General features: G+C 39.7%; 3 protein-coding genes across 3 annotated transcripts; 1 reads left to right on the top strand and 2 right to left on the bottom strand.

The window, feature by feature from the left end:
* The first annotated feature begins 439 nt into the window (after positions 1–439).
* On the top strand, positions 440–1,815 carry Pate2 (prostate and testis expressed 2). Its single transcript, XM_021171206.1, has 4 exons — positions 440–482; positions 627–650; positions 1,231–1,362; positions 1,679–1,815. The coding sequence occupies exons 1-4, from the start codon at positions 440–442 to the stop codon at positions 1,813–1,815; spliced, it is 336 nt and encodes a 111-aa protein (XP_021026865.1).
* A 3,312-nt stretch (positions 1,816–5,127) lies between these two features.
* On the bottom strand, positions 5,128–5,686 carry LOC110302542 (ARL14 effector protein-like). The gene has a single exon (XM_021173350.1). It carries the CDS (start codon positions 5,670–5,672, stop codon positions 5,181–5,183), a length of 492 nt encoding a protein of 163 aa, XP_021029009.1. The 5' UTR covers positions 5,673–5,686; the 3' UTR covers positions 5,128–5,180.
* A 13,895-nt stretch (positions 5,687–19,581) lies between these two features.
* On the bottom strand, positions 19,582–21,870 carry Pate1 (prostate and testis expressed 1). The gene is made up of 5 exons (XM_021173430.1): positions 21,819–21,870; positions 21,491–21,526; positions 20,817–20,849; positions 20,431–20,553; positions 19,582–19,726 (listed from the first exon to the last, which is right to left on the bottom strand). The coding sequence occupies exons 1-5, from the start codon at positions 21,868–21,870 to the stop codon at positions 19,593–19,595; spliced, it is 378 nt and encodes a 125-aa protein (XP_021029089.1). The 3' UTR covers positions 19,582–19,592.
* Between the last annotated feature and the right edge of the window lie 741 nt (positions 21,871–22,611).

Below are 22,611 nucleotides of genomic sequence, written 5' to 3' on the forward strand. Positions count from 1 at the left end.
CATGAAGGGGCAAAAGTAGAAACAAGGAAGCCAAAGAAAAATAAAGGTATTGGTTGGTCACGATAACAATGGCTTAGATCATGGTGAGGGCATATAGAGAAAAATGTGTGAAGCTGCGGGGAAATCAGTAGGGAAAGTGGATGAGCTTCACTGTCATTCTCCTTTGCAGGTGGGACAGAGGGAGCTCTAAAGAAGAACTCCAAGTTCACCAAGGCCTGCCTCCTGGAAACAGGAACAAATTTGATGAGTTAGGATTTGGGAGTCTATCTTGAGGGAGTCAAACACAATGTCTTGATCATGGGAACCAGAAGTACTGTCAGTCCCGGATAATTTATGATGTAATTTAGGTGAACAGCCTAAGGACAGGTCACCGTCTCCTCTCAAGGGAGAAAAGAGCCAGTACCTTCCTCAGAAAGCTGCTGAAGACAAGGGCTGCAGGATGTTTGTGCTGGTGATGATCTGTCTGTTCTGCCAGTATTGGGGTAAGTCCTGGTGATAATGATAAAGCTGATGGCTACTTAAGAAGTGGCCAGATGCTGGCGAAGGAGGGTTTCCAAACTGGCTGTTGGGGATGTGGAAGTCTATGAGATTGTAACAAAGGAGATTGCTTTTCCTTCTCTTCACAGGTGTCCTTAATGAGCTTGAAGAAGGTATGACCATAGCTGGCATAAAGTCTTTGGTAAACAGTTCATTTGTGACACATTCAAGAGTAAACCTCCCTTCCATTTACTACAGAATCCTGAGAGTCCAGTGTTCTCCTGGCTTATTTATTCTATGGCTATTAGTAAGGAGTTGTAATTACCTTTGTTTCATTTTACTTATTATAAATACCCATGGCAAAATATTCAGTCTATACAAGGTGCTTATTATGTCAATTCTATGGGTAAGTTCTACTGGAACTTGGACCTCCTTAAATGGTACACATTTGGTTTGTGTCTATAAGTATCCTCTTCACAATCCCAGCACTTGGGAGACAAAGGCAGGTGGATCTCTTTAAGTTCAAGCTCAGCCAGGGCTGCATAGGGAGATCTAATCTCAAACAAAAGAAACGAAACAAAACAAAACAGCAACAAAACCCCAAAGAAAACATTTCTCTCTCAAGATTATTATAGGAACTCTATTCTGGGAAGGTTACAACCCATTGTTCAATAGTAACTTCCTACAGAGAGGGCTCTAATTGCATAATTTTTCTACAGACCACATTCACTAAGTACTTCTTTATAAATCTAGAAGATCGTGGACTACTGTGTTATAAATGTAATAAATATCATCTTGGGTTATGCTATGGAATCATGACATCCTGCATCCCGAATCATAGACAGGCCTGTGCTGCTGAGAACTTTTACATACTCACAAAAAAAGGTAATGTGGGTAATGGAATGATGGGCAGCTAACCACACCTTCTCTTCTAAATGGCAGGTCCTTTCATGCTTAGGATGAGTGGGAGAGTGGAGTTGATGCAGATGAGTGGTCTTGTAAAGGCTGGAAAGATAGACCTTTCCTTAAGATAACACTGAGTGATAGAGGGGCTGATGTCTCTTGCTAGTTATGTATTGAAATCTCTTCTTTGAGTTAGCAACAAGTGCAGTAAACTATGGAAACTTGAAGATAGGTTATTACCAGAAACATGGAAGTGGGAAATAAAGTCTTCAAAGTTGTTTTCCTTTCACTTCCTCAGGGCAGAGCATGTATCATTATTCAAGGCTGTCATGTATGACCAACTGTGAGGACATCAACTTCCTGAGTTTTGAAAGGAGGACAGAGCTCATTTGTTGTAAGCACAGTAACTATTGCAACCTCCCAATGGGACTCTAGTTCTGAATTTATTATGGATTTGGTATCATTCTTCAACTTACTACCAACTCTCTTTCCCCCAAAGTTTGTATTTACTCTCCCCTCCTAACTTACTACAAATTGGAAAATCATTTGTCAGTGAAAAGAGAAGCAGTCATATGAGAAACTGGCTGGGAGCTCAGCCTCATTGCTAAGCAAATCTTTGCAAATTCTTTTTGTCATATCTAGCAGGACATTTTGATCTGTGGACAATACTGCCCATCATGAGAAGGCCCAGAATTTATCATCTCATATACCAAGCCACAAGGTTTTGGCTCAGAATGACATCCTAACTTTGTACAGGGAAATCTGTAAATATACTGTGTTGGTCTGCACCAAGTCTTCTGAGTTAAGATTTTGTTTGGACTAGCTCTGAGAATTCTTGGCACATTACTTATGGATTCTGGAGGTAAGAGAGAGTTAACCCGGCTTCCCAATTTGCTAATGATCTGAGACTTTTTTTTTTTGGCAAATCTCATGGGGGAAATATGAGAGGTGAGAAAAATCTGGTCAAGCACAGATATTAAACAACAAAATTAGAAATTTATGGAAATTGTTGTTTATGTAGAGACAGTGTGATGTGTCTGGATCTGATTGTATTATTGAGGCTGTGGTTCAATCAGGTGATTGGATTAGGGGTTCAGGCCTTGTTCAAAAGTGATTACTCAATATTCTGATGAAAGTGAAGAAAAAAACTGGATTTCTATAGTAGTTAAAGGTAACAGAATATGTAAAGATAGCATGAGCTATCATGTACTAGTTTCCTTTCTGTTGCTGTGATAAAACACTTTGACCAATACCAACTCAGGGTAGGAAAGGGTTTATCTAGTTTATACTTCTAGATAACAGTTCATCATGGAGTGCAGCCAGGACAGGAACTCAAGGTAGGAACCTGGAGGCAGGACTCATAGAGGGACAATGCTCGTCACAGTTTTATGCTTAGCTTGCTTTCTCATACAATACAGGACCAACTGTCTTGAAATGGTATTATCAACATTGGTCTGGACCCTCTTATGTCAATAAGAATAATCAAGATTGTTCTCCACAGACACGTCCACGAGTCAATTTGATCTAGGCAACTTCTTTTATGTTTTTATTTATTTATATTTATTTGGTTTTATTAATTTACTTTATATCCTGACTATAGTTCCTGGCCTTCCAGTTCCCCCTTCCCCTTCCTCTCCATTAACTCCTCCTCCCTCCTCCATTTATCTTCAGAAAATATGTATCAACCACTTATGAAGTTGTAGTAAGACTTTGCACATCCTCTCTTATTGAGGCTAAGACAAGACAGGCAGTAGGAGAAAAGGGTCCCAAAGGCAGGTGACAGAATCAGAGATATCTCTAGGCAACTTCTTAATTGAGGTCATATCCCTGTAGGTTTTGTCAAGTAGACAAGGTTAACATGGTGACATGTTTGGGTAATACTGTGTGCCACAGTAGTTAAAGTTATGAAGAGCAGAAAATGTGACAGAATAGAAAGGTAACATTATTAAGAGTGGAAACATACAGTTATTACATGATCAAGTACCAAGGTATAAACAAAACCAGAACAGCACAGACACTGGAGCATCCATATTGGGGCAAGACAGGCAGATGGTAACCACGTTTCTCTGGTTCAGAAGCCTATTGCAACTCCTGTTCTGGATTCCTATGAGCATTCTCAACTATATTAAGCCACATAAGATTCTCCAATGAACAAACTACTTCTCTTTTTTTTTCCAGCTTTCAACACTTCACATTTATTTAAAACAAAATTCTTGGTGGTTTAAAATAGTACCAAGTCACTAAGTCCCACTGTTTAAATACTTCCTTGCATTACATATCTAGTGTAACTTAAAGAAGTGCTTTTTATACAGGGCCCCCAGGCCTGTGACATCATCTGGGAAATTGTTTCAAATGTAAATTGAGTCACAGTACATACCTTAAGTTAGTAACTGAGGATTTGCGAGCCCCCCCCCAGACAATGAACATAAAAGAAACTCTGACTCAAAAATGGGGAAAATGAGTACGTTTGGCGTTAGAGGGATGGTTCAGATATTTAAAGCACATATGGCTCTTGAAAAGTCTGGTGACTCCCAGCACTGATTTCAAGTGGTTCATAAAAGCCAGTAACTCAAGCTCTGAAGAACCCAACATCGCTGGCCTCTGCAGGCACCTGCACTGATGTACGTAAGTTCACAAAATATACACACACACTCGCACATGAGCACAAAGAAATGAGTACATAGAAGGCAGAATTCAACTTTCCAGACACCTGCTACCGTATGTTAGAACAGAGACAGTCACATCATGCTTTCTGTCAGCTGCCCATCCATATATCCAACTAGTAAACATACAAACCACTCTGGGTATCACTGAAGGCGAACTTCCTTAAAGAACAAACAAAAAACAAACCCTGAAATACTGATTCAGTAAGGTAATGGGTTAATCACAGACTTTTAGCATATTCAAGTCTTTGCTTCTCAATTTAGTAAACTATATACAATTTAGTACAATATGAATGTTTGGTAATAAAAATATTGTAATTACCAAATTTAAGTTGAACATCAAAATATAAAAAATAAGACTAAAGATATACAGTACAAAGAACAAGTTGGCTTTTCTTAGTAATATGTGACATTCCAAGAAAAACATACATTTGGTTGTATGTTCTAGGTAACAGTGTTCAGATGCAGAGTTCTGCAAACCTTAAAATTATGGTGTTCTCAACCAGACACCCTGAGAAGGCAGAGGTGTAGCTTCAGGACAGAGTTGAGGGTGCTGCTAATGAGGAAGACTGAGTGTCCACTCTTGCAGCCTGTGGTCCAGCTGAGGAAGCTGAGAGGGTCTACACAATGATTGTCCAGTCTACAGCCATCTGTTGCACCAACACTTATCCAAGAGAAAGAAGCTTGACTTAAAAGTGTACATATATAAAATATATTCTCTATAGGGCCATACATTCATTCATGAATGTTTGTTGGTATGTATGTATGCATGCATGCATGTAGAAGGAATAGAAGCCAGGCATGATGTACTATACCTAAATTAATACAACTTGGGAAGCTAAGGCAAGAGAATTGCCATAAGTTCAAGGCCAGCCTGAGCTACAGAATAAGACCCTGTTTCAAAACAAACAAATGCACACCCTCACACACAAAGCACACACAGGCAGAGAGAGAGGGGAGGAGGGGAGGGGGAGGGGGAAGGGGAGAGGGAGGAGAGGGAGAGGAGAGGGAGAGGGACAGGGAGAGGGACAGGGACAGGGACAGGGACAGGGAGAGGGAGAGGGACAGGGACAGGGAGAGGGACAGGGAGAGGGACAGGGAGAGAGGTGAATCTAGCCATGAATCTATGCATAACATCTAGTCAGGAACACTAAATGGCAGGGTGTTGATGACCTCGCCAGACTCGGTGACGATGGCATCATAGACCCAGCGGCGGTTGCAGCGGCACTCCGGCCCACACTTGTTGGAGTTGCACTTGGGGCACGGGTAGAAGCATCCCAGGCAGTTCTTCTCCAGGCAGTCACATAGGTCCACGTCGTTACAGATCAGCCTGCCGCTTTTGTCGTACTTCTTCATCACCTTGTACTTCACAGAAAAGTATTCATTCATCTTTGACATCCGTGCTTTCTTTTTCTGCTGCCTTGTCTCGGGGTTAAAATCTGCCACCTGAGGTCCAGGGTTTTGAAATGCTAAGCACTTTAGCTGCCGTTCTATCTGTTGCAGTTGCTTCTGTCCAATCGGACTGCTTTTCTCTGGAAACATGTGGTTAGTGGGCTCTTGTTGAGTGGAGTTGTTCTTCTGTGATGGTTCAGTCATTTTGGCAAAATTCACAGGGATACCGCCCACCATAGCAGGAACCGGAGACAGCTGATCGCCTGTATCCACCGCCAGGAAGCAGAGAACCCAAACTACTTCTCTATTTGAAGAGTTAAAAGAACTTCCATCTTTGTCTTGTGTCTGAGAATGTCATTTTTACTTCTTTTTGAGAAATTCCCAATTTGGACTCTTAGAACTGGGATGGAAAACAAAAGAAAACAAAACAAAACAAGAACAACCACAACAACACAACACAACACAAAACAAAAAAACCCCAAAACCTAAAACCCCCAAACCAAACCAAACCAAACCAAACCAAACCAAACCAAACCAAACCAAACCAAACCAAACCAAACTAAACCAAACTAAAAAATGCATGGAGATGGTTTTTCAAAATAGACAAGCAGGTTGGAAAAACCAATGAAGTTGCATTTTAGTCTTTTTGAGTCAGAGGATGCAGAGTCTGGGTGCTTTACTCATGAAAGAGGAGACTCTTTGTTGCCAGGATTTTACACAACCTGAGTGAAAGTGTTCTATTCTTGAGGATATTTTCTTTTCTTTACCGACCATGGGCAATTCTACTCTGAAATTTGGGCAAACTAGAAGTAAAACCTGATTGAAAAATTTTCCTCACATGAGAACATTTATTCTTTAATCATCTGATGCTTTTCCTTCATGTGTTTCAATAGTTACACAGGGATTTTTACATATATGGTTTTAAGAGTTATATTTGGGCCAGCAACCTGTTAATCTGGAAGTGGCCAACAAATAATTCACACAACTTTATACATTAACCTAAAATGAATTCCACATATATTAAAACTTCAAATGTAAAATATCAAATAAATTTTGATTTTAAAAGTTTGTTTTGACTATTTTTCTTAGTTTTTAACACATGCTAAATTCTAAATATCTTACATATATTGCATATATATGAGTTGCTATCTAATTTTGCACATATTTTCACAGTTTCTATAATATAGACAAATCAATAGCTATGTAAACTGATAACAGGCTGGTGAAATAAATAAACAAGTATCCAAATTCCATTTTCTAGTCACATCTGTGACCACATAAATCCCCAAGTGATGCAACTTAAGGTGGGAAAGATTTATTTTGAACTTTGGTTTCAGGTTTCATAGTGGGGAAGGCATAGTAGGGTACATGAGGACAGGACATTACATTTTGAGCCTTTTACATATTGGAAGGTCAGGAAACACAGACTATACCTGAGCAGGAATGAGTTAGTAACTCTTAAAGCCTTCTGTGAGTGGCCTATTTCCTCAGGATAGGTCTTACATTCGAGTTTTTACATCCTCTCAAAACCAGATTACCAGCCAGGGTCCAAATATTCAAAGTCTGTGAGGGTCATTTCACATTGAAACCATAGCACAGGGGTGGTTATCACACCATTTTTATGAGAACTTTGTGTCAAAATTCATTAAGTAAACACTGACACTTGGCTCTTCTCCTTGATGTCCAGTGAGGATGAAGCTGGAGAGCATATTCATTTTGGTTTTGGACACCAGCCTTGGAAGTGATGTCTACTATATTACACTGCTTCCTTTCTCCCACTAGAGGTTGGAAAATTCTAGAAAGCCTTATGATAAGGAAGATATAGTTGCAGCCATCTTTGGAAAATGCAATTTGTTGCAAGTAGTTAATGGTAGAGCTGGAGTTTAATCCTGGACCTGTTTAGTTCCAAAGTCTATTCTAATTTTATCCTTACTATTAGATATCAACACTTTAAAAACAAACAAACAAACAAACACAACTTTATTTAATGTATGAGTACTCCACTGCATATACATCCACTTGCCTGAAGAGGACATCATATCCACCTGTAGATAGTCGGGAGCCACCATGTGGTTGCTAGAAATTGAACTCATGACCTCTGGAAGAGCAGCCTATACTCTTAACCGCTGAGCCATCTCACCAGCCCAGATATCAACACTTTTAAGCATCCACACAATCTAATGGTGGAAGAAGTTTTTCTAACTAAGATATCAGTTAGAAATGTTGATAAATTTTTACAACATATGAAAGTAAATAATATATTAAAACTATCTCTCTTGGAAAAATATGAATGTAATGGGAAAATATTATCTGATAAATATTTTTCTCCTCAATATACCAAAGCACTTTCATATAAATTAGAATAAAATAATAATGAGCAATTAAATAAATGACAAAAGCAATGTACAGGGGGAATATAAATTGTCATGGCATATAAAACAATATTCAGTGTCATTTGTAATACTAGAAATGCAAATAAACAAAAACTTCAGAACCATTGATTAATACATGACCAACAAGAAATGTTTTATGGATGGAGGCATACAGCTGCAAGGATAACCAGGAGAGATCCCAAATCCCCAACCCCCTGCCTGCTGTGTCTATCCCAAGCCCAACAGTCATCCTCTCTGCCATGTTCCCTCTCCATTCCATCTTACAGTCCAAACCTCTAACTACAATACCAGATACCTGCAGCTATCAGTGACTACCAGGTGAGACCCTTGTTCTAATTCGCTGCCTACTGACCCCTCTTGAAAAACCCTGCAGCAGCAAGCTCTGCTCTGCCCTGCCCCATTGGTATTCCTGCAGGCCTGCTGCATCTCAGGCAAACTCAGGTCTACAACCATCAGAGATCACCAGGTCTACCTGCATCCTTGGAGTCCTGCTACCACCTGGGTAAAGGAACAGCCTGAAGACATCAAGGCCTACTAGCTCTGTCTACACCTCTGGAAGCCCATGGACACCAAGGACAACCAGCTCTACCATTCCAGAGGCCTGCTGACATCAGGGATTACCAGCTCTACCTGAAGCCCCAGAGGCCTGCTGTCATTAGGTACTACCAGACCTGCTAACAATAGGGACAACCTGATGGCTAAAAGCCAGTATAAGAACACAATCAACAAAAGCCAGGGAAGTATGGCACCACCAGAATGCAGCTATCTTACTACATACAGCAAGCCCCGAATATCGTAATACATCTGAATCACGAGAAAATGACTTTAAGTCTAATCTTATGAAGATGATAGAGGCCTTTACAGAGGAAAGAAATAAATCACTTAAAGAAATACAAGAAAATGCACTCTAGCAGGGAGAGACCCTTAAAGAAGAAATAAATAAATATAAAGAAACACAAGAAAATACAATCAAACAGGTAAAAAAATGAATAAAAATTTCAAGATCAGAAAATGGAAATAGAAACAATAAAGAAAATATAAACCAAGGCAATCTTGGAGAGAGAAAACCTAGGAAAGGGAACAGGAGCTACAGATACAAGCATCACTAACAGAATACAAGAAATAGAAGAATCTCAAGTGCAGACAATACGATAGAAGAAATTGATACATTGGTCAAAGAAAATGCTGAAGCTAAAAAGTTTCTAAAACAAAACATTCAAGAAACTTGACACACTATGAAAAGACCAAACCTAAGAATAATAAGAATTTAAAAAGGAAAAGACTTCCAACTCAAAGGCCCAGAAAATATCTTAGAAAATCATAGAAGAAAATTTCCCTAATCTAAGGAAAGAGATGCCTATAAATGTACAAGAAACTTACAGAACATCAAAAAAGAATATCTTCTGGCCACATAATAATCAAAACACTAAATATATAGAACAAAGAATATTAAAAGCTGCATGGAATGAAAGCCAATTAACATATAAAGGCAGAACTTTTAATATTACAATAGACTTCTCAACAGAGACTTTAGAAGAAAGAAGGTCCTGGGCAGATGTCTTATATTCTCTAAGAGACCACAGTTATCACCCAAGACTATCTTATCCAGCAACATTTTCAATCACCATAGAGGGAGAAAACAAGATATTCTATGACAAAACCAAATTCAAACAATGTCTTTCCATTAATCCAGTCCTACAGAGGATAATAGAAGAAAAGCTGTAGTACAAGAAGAGTAACTACATCCAAGAAAATACAAGAAATAGATAATTGCACACCAGAAAATCCAAAAGAAGAGAAACAAACACTCTCTCTCTCTCTCTCTCTCTCTCTCTCTCTCTCTCTCTCTCTCTCTCTCACGGTACCACCACCAACATCAAAATAACATGAACTAACAATAATTGGTTATTAATATCTCTCAACATCAATGATCTCAATTCCCCAATAAAAAGACACAGGCTAACAGAGTGGATGTGAAAACAGGATCCATCATTCTGCTGCACCTGAGAAACACACTGAAGTAACAAAGACAGACATTATCTCAGAGTAAAGGTCTAAAAGATGATTTTCCAAGCAAATGGGCCCAAGAAACAAGGTGAAGTAGCCATTCTAATATCTACCAAAAATAGACCTTCAACTAAAAGTAGTCAAAAGAGATGGGGAATGTCACTTCATACTTCTCAAAGAAAAAGTCCACCAAGATGACATCTCAGATTTGAACGTGTATGCCCCAAATGTAAGAGCACCCATATTTATGAAAAAAATTACTAAAGCTTAAACCACACATTGAACCACACACATTAATGGTGGAAGACTTCAACAGACTGCTCTCATCAATTGACAGGTTATAGAGACAAAAACTAAACAGAGAAATAATGAAACTAACAGAGGTTATGAATCAGATGGATTTAACAGATATCTACAGAACCTTTTACCCCAAAACAAAAGATTATATCTTTTCAGCACCTCATGGAACCTTTTCCATAATTGACCATATACTTGATCAAAGCAAAGCAAAGCAAAGCAAAGCAAAGCAAAGCAAAGCAAAGCAAAGCAAAGCAAAGCAAAGCAAAGCAAAGCAAAGCAAAGCAAAGCAAAGCANAAGCAAAGCAAAGCAAAGCAAAGCAAAGCAAAGCAAAGCAAAGCAAAGCAAAGCAAAGCAAAGCAAAGCAAAGCAAAGCAAAGCAAAGCAATCTTCAACAGATATAAGAAAATTCAAATAACTCCTTGTATCCTATCAGACAATCATGGATTAAAGGTATACTTCAGCAAAACCAGAAACAACAGAAAGCCTACATACTCATGGAAAGTGAACAACTCTATCCTCAATGATCAATGTGTCAGGGAAGAAATAAAGGAATTTAAGACTTTCTAGAATTCAACAAAAATGAAGGCACAACATACCCAAACTTATGGGACACAATGAAAGCAGTGCTAAGAGGAAAGTTTATAGCACTAAGTGACTTTATAAAGAAATTAAAGAGATCTTATACTAACAGTTTAAAAGTATAACTGAGTGCTCTAGAAAAAAAAAAAAACAAGCAAACACAACCAAGAGGCATAATTGGCTGGAAGTAGTCAAACTCTGGGCTCCAATTATACACAAAGAGACCAATATAAAGAATAAATGAAACCAAGAGCTAGTTCTTTGAGAAAATCAACATGAAATACAGACCCTTAGCCAAACTAACTGAAAAGCAGAGAGACAAATAAACAATAAACAAAATCAGAAATGATAGGGGGACCTAACAAGAGACACTGAGAAGGGGAGGGAGAATATGGAGAGGAGCTATGTGATGGAGGAGGGGGGATGGGAGAAGAAAGGGACTGATAATGGCAAGTAAATGAATAAGTAAATAAATTAATTAAAATAAAAACAATAAATAATGAAATGTTTTATGCTGTTAGGGATTATACAACAAACTCTACTAAGGGGACATAGTAATAAAGAGTCCCTTAGTTCCTACCTTTATTCATGTAAGTTGTACAACTCTCAACCCTTGTCAGAGAAGCTTCTTGTTTGTTGATGTCACCTAATACAGAGACCCATGATTGGTCAATTGTAAAGAAGAGACCAGAATGCCCAGCCTAAATGGAACATCTCTATCACATCCTCTTCCCCTAAAGGTGAGAGATCATCACAGAAGAAGGGAAAGAAAGACTGTAAGAGACAGAAAGAGTAGATGTCAGTAGAGAAACAGTATTTTCTGGCCATGGTAGCACAGCTGTACATATGAATTCATATAGGCTGAGACTGTATGCACAAGACCAAATGAGCCAAAATTTCAGCCCGGATGAGTCAAAGGCTCATGATGTCCCACAAAGTTTGAGGGACTATTGTCAATTGATAGCTGCTTGGGAAGGATTAGTTAGTTTTCTTCAGGAACTCCACATAAAACCAGAGACACTGAAACTTATTGAGGAGAAAGTAGGGAAAAGCCTTGAAGATATGGACACAGGGGAAAAGTCGGCCATCAGTGGAAAGAGAGGCCCATCGGTTGTGCAAACTTTATATGCTTTAGTACAGGGGAACGCCAGGGCCAAGAATTTTGAGTGGGTGGGTGGGGGAGCGTGTGGGGGACTTTTGGGATAGCAATGGAAATGTAAATGAAATAAATACCTAATTAAAAAAAGAAAAAAGATAAAATTAATACAATAAAAAAGAATTTCATAAATTAATTGTTTTTAATAGCTGAGTAGTACTCCATTGTGTGGATGTGCCACATTTTCTGTATCCATTCCTCTATTGAGGGACATCAGGGTTCTTTCTAGCTTCTGGCTATTATAAATAAGACTGCTATGAACATAAAAAAAAAAGAAAACACAAGGCAAAACACTTGAAGATAAAGGCCTAGATGAGACATTTCTGAAGAGGACTATAAAAGGAGAGGGATTGATTCCAAGAACTGTCAAATGGTACTATTGTGATAAATCATACAAAATTTTATATAAATAAAATAATATAAAATAAAAATAAATGACAAATTAAGAAGATTTTACATAGCAAAGGAAATAATCAGCATATTTATGGGGCAGCCCAAAATGGGAAATATATTTGTCAACTACAAAGCAGATATGAGATTAATAACTAGTATACATTAAACAAATTGCAAAAATTAAACATATGTAAATAAACCCATATCAACTAATTAAGAAGTAGGCTTTTTAAGTGAATAGACAGCATTCAGAATGCAAATGCAAATATTTGGCAAATATTTGAAACACTGTATAACGACCACAGCTACCTGATAACTGTAGCTCTCACTCCTCACCTAAGGAACTTCCTTTTGTAGCAGATGAAGACTATTACAGAAAATCATAACCAAACAACATGCAGAGTTGTGGATTGCAGCTCCAATAAATATATCTACAATACAACCCATGCACTTAAGGCACAGGGATTATTATGGAAGAGGCAGAAAGATTTTATGAGTTTGAGGAATAGTTTTTTTTGGGGGGGGGATGGGTGGGTGGAGGGATTGTGTCTCCTTGAAATATCAGAAGCTACATACATGAAGTTCTTCTAATATTACTGCATAAATATATTCTGAACATGAACAGCACCAGCAGTCATGCTAATTTAGAAGGGAGAAAGGTCAGGAAGCCTCAACACTAGACAAAGAACTACAGCAACTAAGGAGTGAGGAGAGATGGAGAAATGGTCTTCGTCAGGAAAAAGCACAACAACTGGTTATCCAACATGGCATGGTTAGCTCTGAAAACATACACAGACAAGTAACATTAGGTGTACTGAGTAGGTTGTATTTAGGAATAGATACACACACATATATGTATATACACATACCTGTATATATGTATATACACACAGGGACACAACAATAATTAAAGGAAAAGAGGTCATAAATTTGAAATAGAGCAAGGAGGGTGTACACAGGCATGTTTGGAGGGAGGAAAGAGAAGAGGAAATGATGTAATTAATACTCCTCCAGTTTAAAAAAAACTTAAAAGAATAAAAATGTCAATAAGGCATAACTAATAAGAAAATTACAAATGACATGCTATTAGAAGCTAATAGAGAACACACACACACAAACACTGAGTTAATTAAAAAGTGTCAGAGAAAAAGGAGAATAAAAAACTATTCCATAGGTGCATAAAATGCGCATCTCCTATCATTGAGCAAGTTTCAACAAAAAAGTACATTAAAAGCACTCACAGGTAGAAACACGAGCTCTGGGGGGGATACTGGTTAGTTCATATTGTTGTTCCACCTATAGGGTTGCCGACCCCTTTAACTCCTTGGGTACTTTCTCTAGCTCCTCCATTAGGGGTCCTGTGATCCATCCAATAGCTGACTGTGAGCATCCACTTCTGTGTTTGCCAGGCACTGGAAGAGCCTCACAAGACACAGCTATATCAGGGTCCTTTCAGCAAAATCTTGCTAGTGTATGCAATGGTGTTAGCGTTTGGAGGCTGATGTATCAGAAGATGGCCTAGTCAGCCATCATTGGAAAAAGAGGCCCATAGGTCTTGCAAACTTTATATGCCTCAGTACAGGGGAACGCCAAGGCCAAGAAGTGGGAGTGGGTGGGTAGGGGAGTGGGGGGGAGGGTATGGGCAACTTTTGGGATAGCATTGGAGATATAAATGAAGAAAATACCTAATAAAAAATAAAATAAAAATAAATAAACCTTAATTACAAATATTAATATCAAATAAATAAATAAATAAACAAATAAATAAATAAAACAAACCAAAAGCAAAACAAACAAACAAACAAAAAAAGCACTCACAGGGCCGGGGAGATGCTAAGCATGTAGATACTTGACATACAAGCTTCATGACTTGAGCTTGATTACCAGAGCTTGTGTAAAAGCCAGCTGCAGTGGTAAACACTTGTAATCCCAGTGCTGATGCAGCAAGATGGGAGGCAGACAGGACAACCAGTAGAAAAGCCCAGGCCAGATAACCTGAAGTACACAGTGCAGCAGTGGCAGAAAGAGATGCTGCCTCAAAAACAAGGTGGAAGCTTTTATCCACTTTCTCCTCTATAAGTTTTAGTGTCTCTGGTTTTATGTGGAGTTCCTTGATCCACTTAGACTTGAGCTTTGTTTAAGGAGATAAGAATGGATCAATTCACATCCTTCTACATGATAACCCCCAGTAAAGCCAACACCATTTGTTGAAAATGCTGTCTTTTTTCCACTGGATGGTTTTAGCTCTCTTGTCAAAGATCAAGTGACCATAGGTATGTGGGTTCATTTCTGGGTCTTCAATTCTATTCCATTGATATACCTGACTGTCGCTATAACAGTACTATGCGGTTTTTTCCCCACAATTGCTCCGTAGTACAGCTTGAGGTCAGGAATGGTGATTCCCCCAGAGGTTCTTTTATTGTTGAGAATAGTTTTTGCTATCCTAGGTTTTTATTATTCCAGATGAATTTGCAAATTGCCCTTTCTAACTCGGGAAAATATGGGCACAGGGGAAAAAGACTCAAAGATATGGGCACAGGGGAAAAATTCCCGAACGTAACAGCAATGGCTTGTGTTGTAAGATCAAGGATCGACAAATGGGACCTCATAAAATCACAAAGCTTCTGTAAGGCAAAAGACACTGTCAATAAAACAAAAAGGCCACCAACAGATTGGGAAAGGATTTTTACCAATCCTAAATCTGATAGGGGACTAATATCCATTATATACAAAGAACTCAAGAAGCTGGACTCCAGAAATTTAAATAATCCCATTAAAAATGGGGCACAGAGCTAAACAAAGAATTCTCAACTGAGGAATACCGGATGGCTGAGAAACACCTGAAAAAATGTTCAATATCCTTAATATCATCAGGGAAATGCAAATCAAAACAACCCTGAGATTCCACCTCACTTCAGTCAGAATGGCTAAGATCCAAAATTCAGGTGACAGCAGATGCTGATGAGGATGTGGAGAAAGAGGAACACTCCTTCATTGCTGGTGTGATTGCAAGCTGGTACAACCACTCTGGAAATCAGTTTGGTGGTTTTTCAGAAAATTAGACATAGTACTACCAGAGAATCCAGCAATACCTCTCTTGGGCATATACCCAGAAGATGTTCCAACTGGTAATAAGAACACATACTCCACTATGTTCATAGCAGCCTTAATTATAATAGCCAGAAGCTGGAAAGAACCTAGATGTTCCTCAACAGAGGAATGGATACAGAAAATGTGATACATTTACACAATGGAGTACTACTCAGCTATTAAAAACAATGAACTTATTAAATTCTTAGGCAAATGGATGGATCTGGAGGACATCATCCTGAGTGAGGTAACCCAATCACAAAAGAACCCACCTGATATGCACTCACTGATAAGTGGATATTAGCCAAGAAACTTAGAATTCCCAAGATACAATTTGCAAAACACATGAAAATCAAGAAGAAGGAAGACTAAAATGTGGATACTTTGTTCCTTCTTAGAACGGGGAACAAAATACCTATGGAAAGAGTTACAGAGACAAAATTTGGAGCTGAGACAGAAGGATGGACCATCCAGAGACTGCCCCACTCGGGGATCCATCCCATAATCAGCCACCAAATGCAGACACTATTGCATATGCCAGCAAGATTTTGCTGACAGGAGCTGTCTCTTGTGAGGCTCTTCCAGTGCCTGGCAAATACAGAAGTGTATCCTCACAGTCATCTATTGGATGGGACACAGGGCCCCTAAAGAAGGAGCTAGAGAAAGTACCCAAGGAGCTGAAGGGGTCTGCAACCCTATAGGAGGAACAACAATATGAACTAACCAGTACCCCCAGAGCTCATGTCTCTAACTGCATATATAGCAGCAGATGGCCTAGTTAGTCATCATTGGGAAGAGAGGCCCCTTGGTCTTGCAAACTTTATATGCCCTAATACAAGGTAATGCCAGGGCCAGGAAGCGGGAGTGTGTGGGTTGGGAAGCAGGGTTGGGGGAGTATATAGGGTACTTTCTGAAAAGCATCTGAAATGTAAATGAAGATAATATCTAATAAAAAAATTGTTAAAAAAGAAAGAACTGACTTCCAAAATGTTGTTCTCACAACACTGGGCATGTGTACACATGTACACCCTTCAAATATAAACACATTGAAAAAAGTTAAAAACCTATTTAGAAAGTGTCATTCTTTGTTTGTGTGAATCAATACTGGCAGCCAAATCTGGGTTCCCAGTGGTTAAGAGCAATTGCTCACTGAGTCATCTCTCCAGCCACAGAAGTGGCTCTCTGAAAAAATAAAACCAGTGGTTAAGAGCATTTGCTCCTAGAATTTTGATTTGTTAGCCAAGAACTGTTTCCGAGGATTTGAAGTGTAGAATCTGATGAATATGGGATCCTTATGTCCATGAAATAACAAGAATGGAGGTCTTTTTCCTGACTGGGAAAATTTTCATGTTATAGGGAAAGTGGGTTGTTGTAGCCCAGTGAGGCAGGGATGGCTTAGCTTGGCATCTAGAAGTACTATTTAAAAAACTCATGAAATGTTGGAACTGAAAACAGCAAAGCTTCTGAGGACTTGAATGCTCAAAATAGAAAGTCTCACATCCCCCCTTAAAGAGAGATAAAAGATCCAGAAGGTTCTATTCAGGGAGGCAGGTGAACAAGACACAGGCATGCATGTTATAGAGATCACTTGTTGATTCAAACAAACCCTGGACAGTTATGTACATTTCTTTTGTTTCTGAGGTAATGTTTCTTCTCCATCTCTTTATTGCTTCATGTAAGAATTGCTGTTGAATGACAAGTGAAATTGAGTGCATTCAAGAGTATTTACCATTAGCACAGAAAGGAATATCTGTGTTAATACTTCAAGATTAAGATAAATTTGGAACTGTCTCCTGGCAAATGGTGAGAAATTCTTTATGTGGAGGATAAATGAACCTTATTAGAGAAAGCCACAAAGTTATTTTTCTTGTTAAAGAGAGTCCAAATACATATAAAAGGGTGATATGTATATATATATATATATATATATATATATATATGCATACATATGTATATTACCAGTAAGGTGGCTGAGTTGGTTGTTAAATTATTATCTCTTACTTCCTCCAGCAGCAGATGGGAACAAATACAGAGACTTATAGCCAGACATCACTGGTGGTGAGTTTCTTAGGTTCAGTGAAGAGGGAATGAGAAAGGGTATATGAAGTATTTATGCAGATAGATTTTGCTCATGTTGTTATGTCTGAATATCATATTAGACTAAACCTCACAAGAACAGAGATCATGACTGTCACATCTAAGTATCTAGCACTACCTGGAATGTGGTGTGATTTGAATAAATGTTTTTCTTTAACAGATTGAAGGAGAGTTTGCAATGGGAGAGAGAGAGAGAAGAGAGAGAAGGGAGAGAACAATTATGGGGTATTGAAGAAATGTACTTCTTTTGTTCTCATAATAGGATTTAACCATCCTTTTCAGGGTCTGTCCACAGCAGTGTTAGAAATCAGCCTCAATCCCTATGACATGTTCATTTTATAATATGCTAGAATCACACAACATGGGAAGCCTGAATGTATGAAAGATGGAAGGAGTTGGGAGCTTAACCTAGCCAAGAGTATCTATTATCCAGTTCCAGAGAGTTTCCTTGACCCTACAGCTCTCAAGGTCCATAGGGCTGCGCTTCATTCTTGGTGGTCTTAGCTTCTTAGAGCTCTTCCCTTCTTGGGATCCTCTAAGAGTTCTCCAGGGAAACTGGTGCCTGGGAATCTCTAGAATCCCACAGAGTCCTCCCACAATCCCACATCTCTAGTTCATAGCCCCAAAGATGGCAGAAGATCCTTATCTCTTTGTATCTCTAGTACAGGTTCTTTCCACACCCTAACCCTTTCTCATCCTGCAGAAGCATCCATGAACAAAATGAAGAAAAGCCAATTACCCATTTCCTTTTTTCAACATACACATCTCTTTTCAGGATGTCAGTGGTACATACTTTAGTTGAGGCGGAATAAGAAGCAGGGAGAAAAACAAGATAAAGAATTAATAAATCTTTAGCTACACTGGTTATAGACTTTAGTGAGAAAGCTATAACCACTGGTCTGGTAAACGGACATGATGGACATTGTAAATGGACCTGTCAGCTTGCCTTCTAAATAACTGTGTTTGTCTCTCTAAATCAGTGCTGCTGCCTGCTTTTGTCAGAAAAGCTTCTTGCAGTGGTGAGTAGTAGCTACAGAGACTCATAACTTGTCATAAGAAAGCCATGAGTAGAATATCTGTATCATCACTTCCAAGGCTCAGGGAACATCGCAGAAGAGAGTATGGGAAGACTGGAAGGGCTCATGGTTGGGGTGGAGTTCTGGGAAGTTCTGTTTTCTGGGAATAATCTGATTAATGAATTCTTGATTTCATGGCAGTTGTGCTTATCTGGGGAGGGGCTCATGAGGCCCTACCCTTCCCAGGGGACTCATAAGATTAGTGTTTGATGGGGAAAGGAGAGACATTTTTTCATACCTGTAAATAACCTTTAGAGGCTCCTTTAAGCAACTCTGATTAAACTCATTAAGCTACACACACACACACACACACACACACAACATGAAAGTAGAGATGACTACCCTGGAGCTCTTGTCTCTAGCTGCATATGTATCGAAAGATGGCCTATTCGGCCATCACTGGAAAGAGAGGTCCATTGGACTTGCAAACTTTATATGCCCCAATATAGGGGAATGCCAGGGCCAAAAGAATGGGAATGGGTGGGTAGGGAAGTGGGGGGCGCTATGGGGGACTTTTGGGATAGCATTGGAAATGTAATTGAGGAAAATATGTAATAAAAAATATTAAAAAAAAAAAGAAAGTAGAGATGAGGGTAGTTGAGAAGGTGATCACTGGAGTTGAAGACAAGAGAGCAGATGAATATGATTAGAATACATAATATACATGTGTGAAAACATTAAAGCAAATCTGATTATTACGTATAATTACTACATGGTAGTAAAACAATTCTGCCACAGAATAGAAGAAGGGAAAGGAAGGAGACATTTTTTGAATTTTAATTATTTCTTTCATCCTTAGTACCTTGTTATCCAATGTTAAACCTAGCTCTACTAGGTTTACCAACAACCCAAGCATGTGCTGATATTGGTAAAAAAGTTTTATTTATTCACTTTTTATTGGTTTTGAAACAGGAAGGGACTTTAGAAAAAGGGTGCTTTCCCTCTGTCATGTAGAAGGCAGAGCCATGCATTTGCAGACCTTTTTTTGCAGGCTTGTCCTCAGGAGGTCATTGTGGAGAGGCCATCCCATCACCCACATGTTGGAGTACAGATAGATAGAAGCATTTAAAACTTTTCATTGCACATGTCTTGGCCCCGGCAGCATCTGAAGTCCACCAGATAGGGACCCCATTTTATTCTTTTCACATTAGCACAGTTCTTTAAGCAGCCCATGAAGTTTAACCATGTGGTACCATCCCCTGCAGAAGAAGAGGAACAGATCAGCAAGCCCAGAAGAGGATTCTGTAAATCACTTCTCCCTAACCCACATTAGCATCTAAAAATCACCATGTGGAGTTTGTACACCATTATTCAGATGTGAAGGGTTGGAAGCCATTGGAAGTTGGAGGCTACCCAAAAGAAAAGAAATGGAACAGTTTTAAGGTTTTACTGGAGGTAGAAAGGTCATCATGAGAGGCTTAAGTGCATCAAGGATTGCCACTGTGAGAGTTTCTACTGTAAAATCTCAATGCTTGGATATCACAAAGGTAGGAAACTAGAGAAATGGCATGTAATATTATTCAGAAGTAGATGTAACCAGTACATATTCCTGATACTGGCCCTTCTGTTTTCATAGCCTGGAGCCATTCATGCAAAACCTTGGGCAGATACACAGAGATTGGCTTTCATTACCAACCAGCTGGTCTCCAGAGAGTGAGTATTATCTCCATCTTTTCTGCATTTGACCCCACTCCTACCCCTGTTCTCTCCAGGATTCTTAGTGTTGCCTTGAGTATCACTCCTGCTTTAGCACCCACCACCATTTCTTTCTTTACCATGGTGCATCATGGGTATTACCAGCTACTTTGGAGTGAGGCTGTCTACAGCAACCAGAAGCCCACCCCCAAGGCCCACATGTCCTGCTTTCTCTTCCCTGTCTTTGCTTCTTTATCCCACTACTCACTTTTGAAGATTTTCCCAGCCACACAGGCCTCTTCTGTTGTTGCAGTACATATTCCTCTTCCTCTGGTGCAATTTTCTCCAGGGAACTTGAGGTGGCACATCCTACACTGCACAATTTCCACAACTTAAAGAGAGACATGAGAAAGGAGGATATTACTGGGAAAAAGCCCATTCACTACTTTGAGTGAAGCCTGCTTATAGCTGGGAGTGTCCCCCACCCCATACCCATCAAAGCACTAGAATGAGTAAAACCAAAAGGTTGGCAGGAATTTATGGTCCCAGAGGCCTCAGCTTAGAAGATGGGCAGGGATAGAAAGGGAAAGGCACAAGGAAAAGAGAAACATATCAGTGCCAAGATGGTCAGGCTAGGGTGTTTTTTGTACTTACCATTGTTATTTTCATGAACCAGTACTTTACCAGCTGTTCAGGTGAGAGAAAGAGAACAAGTCTGCAGTTCTGCCTAAGATTTACCCTCCCTTTGCACCTCTCTTTCTTCAGGGCTCATTTTGCCTTCCATCTTGGAGTTTTTTGAGGCTTTTTAAAAAAATCTCCCTATAACTGCTTATGCTGTCTTGTCCCACTTTTTTCCTTTATCCTTTCCATTTCTTTAGAGCCTCTGAGATTCTTCTTTTCACCCCTAAGAGATATAGCATAGACCAGTAGGAAGGGAACAGATACACATGATCGTTAATTTCATCTTCTTTCTTCAGTTAAACCTCCATGATGGTCTCAGCTGGGATCTGACAGTGAGAACAGACCTCTGCAATCCAGGAGGTTGCTACCTTAGATTTGACCATCTGGTTTCTGTGAACCCCACATTCCACTTCTCTTGTCCTTTGTCCTTGCCTCCAGGATGATCGGTTTCTGCTCTAATTCTTTGTTAACCCTAAAGACAGCTACCACTGTGGCTGAATCTTGCCAGAAGAGACTGCTCATTGTGGGAATTCCATCTATTTGTGGGCTACTTTTAGCTGCCAGTGCCACCTCACTCTGCTCAGCCTCAATTCTCCCCTCTCCATATCCCTTTGCACCTCTGTTTCTACACAGCTGTTTCTACTTACGTTTGCTAGCATCACCTGGAAATGACCCAGAGAAAACTGTTGAAAAAACAAAAAGGTAAAATTCATACTCTCTGTGAAATATAATTTGTCATCCCACACTTCACAGCTTCTAGGAATCAGTCAATCTGTTGGCAAACCATCTACTTCCTCTGTTGAGCAAGAGGGCTTTGGTTAGTGTCCCAGTGACCTGATAGTGTGTGGGTGGTAAGCATGACACACAAAAGCTGCTTTTTCTGCTGGGCTGCCAAGGCTGGCCTTTATCATGAGAGTTCTTACACACTCCTGGATCCTGGACACAGCTCATCAACTGGTGATTGTCATGACTCACCTTTCAAACAGCACAGAAAGATGAAGCATCTCAGTAAGTGGGACTTGCACATTTTGGAGGCAAAAAGGTTCAGGTTAGGACAGGAAGTCCCACTATTTATACAGTGGTAAGGCTAGTTTCTTCAATAGGAGTTAGGGGTGGGACACTGAGAAGACATTAAAAGGCATACCCTGATCCTAGGAAAACCAGTGACTCTAATGTTTTCTTTGTAACTTGGTGGGAGAGAGACTCACTAGGGAAGTCCTGGGCTTGATTTCTTCCAGCATGTCTCTCAGGATTTTTGATATCCAGGTATGTAATCCTGTCATTATCTCTCTCTGTGAAAGTACACAGAATAGATCAGGATTGGATCAGCAGGGACCAGAGTGATCTACACCAACACACTTGTAAAAGCTGAGAGAATATATAGGAAAAAAGAATTAGAATGCAGCACCACAACACCCAGAGACAGCTTCACTCCCAGGCAGTCTAACATGCCCAGGATCAGAGAATCAGGTGAGGAGGACACAAGATCTGTTCCCTAACACTGGAAGTAACTGGGACCAGCTGGACTCAGGCATGCAGGAACTCCACCAGAGCAGTGGCACGGGTTTTTTCTGGTCTGTATGGTCTGGTGCCCTGAGCAGACCTTGGGCACAAACTCTGCAGCCAGCCCCACAACACGCTGAGACAGCTCCACTCCCAGGTGCTCTAACACACCCAGGAACAGAGGATCCCAGGATACCAGGAGCTTGGTAACATCAGGATCTCTAGATCCCAAAGGCAGCTTTTTTCCCAGGATCTCGGACACACC

The sequence above is a fragment of the Mus caroli genome, chromosome 9 (genome assembly GCF_900094665.2).
Source record: "Mus caroli chromosome 9, CAROLI_EIJ_v1.1, whole genome shotgun sequence".
Taxonomy (NCBI): Eukaryota; Metazoa; Chordata; class Mammalia; order Rodentia; family Muridae; genus Mus; species Mus caroli.